General features: G+C 43.1%; 1 protein-coding gene across 1 annotated transcript; it reads right to left on the bottom strand.

Moving 5' to 3' along the window:
- Nucleotides 1-2,059: 2,059 nt before the first annotated feature.
- Nucleotides 2,060-6,024, bottom strand: LOC134483608 (disks large homolog 5-like). The gene is made up of 6 exons (XM_063278839.1): nucleotides 5,868-6,024; nucleotides 4,676-4,835; nucleotides 4,065-4,208; nucleotides 3,271-3,431; nucleotides 2,446-2,551; nucleotides 2,060-2,328 (listed from the first exon to the last, which is right to left on the bottom strand). Exons 1-5 carry the CDS (start codon nucleotides 5,992-5,994, stop codon nucleotides 2,487-2,489), a joined length of 657 nt encoding a protein of 218 aa, XP_063134909.1. The 5' UTR covers nucleotides 5,995-6,024; the 3' UTR covers nucleotides 2,060-2,328; nucleotides 2,446-2,486.
- Nucleotides 6,025-6,573: the final 549 nt, after the last annotated feature.

Genomic DNA, 6,573 nt, shown 5'->3' with positions numbered 1-6,573 from the left:
GGGCACAAGAGAGCAAAGTGATGGGGACAGACAACCTGCAGTCTACCATGCTGGAAGGGCATGACTAACACTGATTGATCATATCCATGTGACTACTGAAGCTTTTCCTGCTCTCTGTAGTGGTGATGATGTCATCTTACAGAAACCATGCACACCCGGGTTAGACTGTATTAAAGTAGCCACCATTTCAGGGTTCCCTGCAAGGTACCATGGGACAGTAATAGCATGAGTCTGCATGCACCTCGACACATTTCACTAGGGACTACACACACACACACACACACACACACACACACACACACACTTTACTGACGTGGTGCACATTCTTTGCACACAGAAGAAAGTGAGTAGTAGTGAAAACACACCAATAATGGAATTGGTGGAGGGAGCTGTGGGGAAGCTGGGGTTTAGAGTTACTTAAAGGCCCTACGAAGGCTCTCCTTCTGTTGGAGGAGAAACTTCAAGTGCAATGTGGTTCTTTATTTTCTTTCTCTAAAGCACAGAGGCCTAGGGTGGATCACAGGGCATTGAGCATGTTCGGTAAGTACAGTCACACTGAATTAAATCCTAGGGCTGGAACCTATTAATCTTCTACAGAATTATAGAGCAGCCTGGATGAAGACTCTCAGCTGAAAAGGTGGACATCTCAAGACAGGCACTGGACAATGGCTGTCAGACTTGACTGAAGACTGGAAATGTTTTGCTATCTCACAGGAAAAGAAGGCCCCTCCCACTACACTGTACTCTAAGGACAGTTTATTCAGGTTAGGATGACATGAACTATTGTCTCATGTCACAGATGTCAGCACAAAGTATCCAAGGTATTGTATGCCAATGGTAGCATTAACAGAACAAAGCACACAGTGTCATGGAGACATAAATTATGAGTTTGTGTAGCAAGACCCAGGCCTCTTCCAGGTTCTTAGATAGTAACTGAGAACCTCAAACACGGTAGTGATGTGATAGTGTGGGGGTGAATCTAGTTACAACTAGTTTTGACACAGATGACACTTTTTGTGTCATGGTCAGCTTATAATGAATGACTAGACCTAAGCATGAGAGTAACCAAATACTACATTGCTTCTCTAGCTGCTGAGCTTTTAAAAGCCCTGGGGTGACAGCAAGCTTTTGTGGACATTCTGGATTGGTCCTTCTGCACTTTAACTCTCTGAGTCACCTCCACTCTCAGTAAGTTAGTTCAATTCCATAAATTGGAAATCTGTCACCTGGAAAAAATACATTCTCAATACGATCCCAGATTGGCCATGGAAAAAGGGTAGCTTGAACTGTCCCACCTAGGTTCTGGGCTTGCACAGGCCTGCTCTCCTAAAGAAACCTGTGTTCACAGTTGTAGGCTGCATTCACTATGGATGCTCTGGAGGTTCCTCCCTAAACTGCTTAGATTAAGATAATGTTCTTGCTAACAATCAAAAACTCATTATGCCAATCTGGCCTACAGGAAGCTAGTTTCTATTCTGTATTTTATCAGATGTGTATAATACATATAGTCATCATTGATAACAGCTGAAAGTTCTGCTCTAATAGGGACACTAAGTGATGCTGGAGGATGATCCTGACCCACAATGAGCAGTGGGGACACCAGAGCCCTGTAGGGATGCCTGGCAACCTAACACGTTGAGCACGCACGCCTCAGTAAGTTCCCTGTGAACACACATCGCCTGAGATCTCTCTATTTGATTGGAGGTGATCCTGTCCACCTAATACAGCACCTCATGTGGAATAACAAAAGCCACCTGCAGGAGCTGTGGTGATGACTCACAGGGTAGAGCATCTGCTGCTCTCTCAGAAGAACCACATGGACCCTAACAATTGGATAAAGCATGTCAGTTATTACATCACAAAGTGTGTGTCCGAGACACAGCCACATTATCCACACAAAAGACACTATCACACTGGGTACCCCTTAGTGACTTTGAATTCTCTTATTAGCTCATACTCCATGGAACATGCAGAGATCCATCACTAGCTGTCAGTTCTAGGTCCACAGGAAGGGACAGAACCCTTGAGTAAGAAAGATGGTCTTAAGAGTCAAGAGATAGAATTCAATTTTTATTCATAACAAATACATTTTTACAACAAAACAGGATTAAAATGAATAAAAATATTTAAAAATATTTGAAAGTAAAAATAGTAACAAGAACATATAAATATGAAACAACAAAAAGAAAACTTCAATTAAAATCATAACAAAAATATTTCTAAAAGCATATTCTTAACGAACATTTAGAAGCACAGATGTATTGCTGTTTCTCCTCTAGCACACATAATGAAAGGCGGTCCCCCAAGCTGTCTCTCAAGTGCTGTTTTCTGAGAAGAAAGTAAGACCTCAATCAGTCAGGCTGGCTTAGTGGTATATAAATTTAGGGTCTCTAAGCAATGACAAATTAACTCAGAGGATGAATACTCATCCAAAAATGTTGTTACCATTCAGGATGTTTGTCATCAGAGACTCCTGAGAAAGCAACTTATTCTTCAGGAAGCTCTCTTACTGGGGTGTGTCCAATTCCAGCTCTCTTGCACTTTCTGAGACCTGGGAGAGGAAGGCAGTTTTTCAGACACTGATTTGGTGGGGAAATGCAAGCCAGCTGTCAGAATGCTGCCTTCTACCACCTCAGTTCTATTGGACAGTCGACATGGACATTTTAAGTGATATCATTGTTGCTAACTCTGTGGGCAGGGCAAAATCTCCAGAGAGCCTCAAAGTAATGTGGGCTGCCAATATGGGACCCAGACTTATACCAGTGCAAACCAAGAACAGGGCAATGGCAAGAGACCTCATTGGGTTGCAGGAAGAAAGGAGATGTCCATATGTCACCAAGGATAAAGCCAATGACAAGTACTAATTTGACATTTGCACTTGGTTCTTATACGAAAGGTGCTTCCTACACAAGAGGTCACATGACCACAGAGTGTCATTTGTCAAAGAACCAAGAAATTGTTCAAAACTCTACATAGGATCCAATGTATCACATGGATATGCAATAATGAGGTATGTTATTCATCTGTCACCATTTCTAGACTGCAGGTTCAAAAAGAGCAGCAAAATATGCTTGCACAATAATTCAGTTTCTGAAAAGTGGTTAACTTCCCAGAATACTTGTGCATAGGCAGAGCAATGAACAATTCCATTACATGAGGTGGTTGGCTGGTTGTGAGTGTAAATTAGAAAGGTGGTAAGAGAAGCAAAGATGTATCAAATTGGCAAATTTTATCAGATATTGTTAAGCTAACACATCTGCTCGTCCCTACCTGATAATGCTGGTTCTGGCCATTGATGGTCTTTATCTTCCTTGTTGAAGTCAACCAAATATTTCTGGTTCAGTGCACAATCAAGATGTACCTCCTTGCTCTCCTGCTTCAGTGGGACCAACTTCTTCCTACATGTGTTCTCCATCAGGCTGAGCAGGTTTCTGGAAATACAGTCTGCATAGTAAGATCATGCTGGCCCTTTCTGCCATTCCTACTCCCAAGTCCCACTAAATCTACCAGGTCCCAGATACCCATGAAGACTTAATAAAATGCATCTTGATACATATAAGGCTGCTGCACAAACCATAAAGAGTTAATTCGGGGAAGAATAAATTGTTTGCTTGGCCTGACACTGATTAGTGTCCACAACTCTGAGAAAGAACATGGATCTACAACTATCCATGAAATCCCAATGCATGGGGCCTACATCAATTAGTAGTGGGCCAACACCCTAAAAGGAGGTCAGTAGAACCAAGAGAAGGTCATGCTAACCATGTGGTCCACGCACTGAGTTTTGTAAAACCTGGTGTGACACCATAGGTCCAGGTCAGCCTAATAACCTTCTGCTGACTTCAATCAGTACTGTTCTCTCTAGAGCCTTCTGAAGATGCCTAGACAACCCTGGGATGAGGAACAGTCTTTTATGGAACTGAAAACTGAGTCCTAATGACCCTGGAACACTGATGGGTAAACAGCACAAGAGATAGAACCAGATCTGAAGACCGTCCAATCCAGAACAAAGAAAGTCAGAAATGGCCATTCCACAAGTGATAGCCTTTCTGACTAGGACTTACCTAGAGAAGGTAATCTCCTTCTTCAGCTTATGGTTGTTCTCATGGACCTCAGTGTTCTCCATCTCTAAGTTGTGAAGAATTGACATGACCACCTCCTCCATTCTCTCCAGGTCTTCATAATATGGATTTGGCCTGAAGTGTGGCCTGGCCCCAAATGACAGAATATAATGAACATCATCATTTAGGAATATATGAACTCAGGGTGGGTCCTATATTACCCCATGCTGCTGCCTGGATCTTCCAGCACTCAGTCCCCTGCCTAGCAAGTACAGAGACTCACCATAAACTCACTGCAATTACAATCTTGCAAAGCCACCAGCTCTCAAGGGCTTTGCAAATGCACACTGGGAACTCACTCTCCCTGACTTTATCCCTGAATTCTTCATTCAGACCACAAGTTCTGCTTTTCAATAAATGGAAGCAGATGAGTCCATTTTCAATCTACACCTCAGGAAGGGTCAGGTTCTGAATCTCCACTATATGGGAGGTGAGGTTTAGCACAGGGTGGTTAGGGAGGCACAACTTTCTAGAACCCAAAACCTTAATAGGATAAGAAAAAGGTGACCTTGCAGACCCAGGAATGAAACAAGAGCATTTGGAGCGATTCCTACCTCTTCTTCATGGATTTCTCTGTCAGAAACCTCAGGCGATCTCTCAGGTCATTTCTCTCCTCAGTAATGAGCTGCAGCTCTTTAATCAGCCTCTCCTTTTCCTTCATGGCCTGATTCTTGCTTAGTTCAGTGCCAGGGGATGATGTTTCTCTCCCAGCGTCTGTAGGTAGAAGAACACAAGTGAACCTGCATGGGGAGAATGCATAGAGTGTTCATAGACCTCAGTGAGGCCTAAACAGGAGAAGAAGCCAGGAACCCAGTGTCACTGCTAGGCGATTGGTCTATGCTTAAGAGGCCTCCTCAGTGGATCTCAGTTCTCCCACTACTCTATAGAGACCAAGAGACGTAAGCATCCAGGTGTTCCCTATGCCGGACATCACGTGCTTACATGTACCACGGAGATGGCTTCTCCAGGATTATTATCAGCTGAACAGGGTACAGCTTGGTTTCAGGACCCTCACTCCTGTGGCTTCAGAACTCAGATGATAAATTCACCATCCACAAAACTTGAGTGATTGGAGACACTCAGATGTCCTACCCTGATACTCTAAGCCAACAACTTTGGATTTAAAACGCATTTCCAGGGAGGATATGTTCAACAGACTTATCAGTGTCCCTATGTGAAATACCAAATGCCCCAGAAGTGCGAATAGGTTACAGGCTGAATCTTGGTTTACACGTTCCAAATAGTTTTGGTATTGTAGAAAAATTTTTGTAACATACAACCTCTAATATATAAAGCAAACGATGACCCTGCCAGTTAGAAGAAATCAGAGAAGGTCTAAGAACATAAGGTTATTGCCTGGAAAACAATCTCTCCCTGTTACTACTGTCAGATACCCACTGTATTTAAAGAAGCAATGATAGTGAAATACATTGCTGCCCTGTCTAAACTCAGAAAAGGTGGACCCTCCATGACTACTGATGGTGTTATTATATCAATGTAACAGAACAAATGAACTGAAAATAAAGACCAGAAGTTCACAGTATAATAGCATTGGCCTTACCATAGCCTCCCAGTGGGGATGGGGAAACTAAAGTTCTGAAATCCTTGACTTTAAGGAATTGTGATATTCGTGGAAATTCAATTCCTTTTCAGATGCTCCAGTTGTTGTGGCCCATTGCTAGAAAGGTCAGCTTAAGCCTGCAGCCACCCTGGCAGGAAGCTCAAAATACACTGCCCAGAACTTACTCCACATTCCCCAGAAGTGCTGTCTTTGTCCATCATTACTTTGAGACGAAAGGCCAGACTCCTTCACTCTAGTCTCTCCAGAATCGACGTTCCCCCTCCCAAAAAGCTTGCGAAGACGGGAAAACATGTCTTAGCTTGTAACCGCCAGACTCAGACTGAGAGAAACTAGGGCACTGGTTGTCACTACAACACTGGTGACATCACAGAGGATGGCAGAACTCTCTAGGAGACAATAGAATGTCCAAGAAGGGACAGCAGATGTCATGGGGAGCAGACTTTGTCTCCCTGCTAATGTTCTCCCTGTACTGAGCATAAGCAGAGGTGCCCTTTCCAGGAGACTTTCCTGGGGCAGAGCCACTGAGCATCTCCTGCTTCCAAAGCCAAATTTTCCTCAAGGCTTGATTATAAAAAACCTTAGTAATCCCTATGCATCTAAATGAATGTTTCCTTTCAAATCTTTCCCAAAAAATGTCATATCATAACTCAAATTGTCCTCATTCACCAATGTTAGCCATTAAAACGTCCTGAGATTTCACACCAGCTTGAATATGCAGTCAAAAGTTCTCCTGTCTCATTCTGTACAGGTGCTTTATATCACATCAAGAAATAGTCTGCATGGTAGGTTACAACATGCGTGTGTATTAGGGGAACACTCATGAAATCATGTGCTTAGCAATCGACAATTGCCAGAAAATTCCTTAGGAGA

Source organism: Rattus norvegicus, chromosome 19 (assembly GCF_036323735.1).
Source record: "Rattus norvegicus strain BN/NHsdMcwi chromosome 19, GRCr8, whole genome shotgun sequence".
NCBI lineage: Eukaryota > Metazoa > Chordata > Mammalia > Rodentia > Muridae > Rattus > Rattus norvegicus.
The sequence above is the reverse complement of the archived record's forward strand: the minus strand, read 5'-3'. Positions and strand labels throughout refer to the sequence as shown.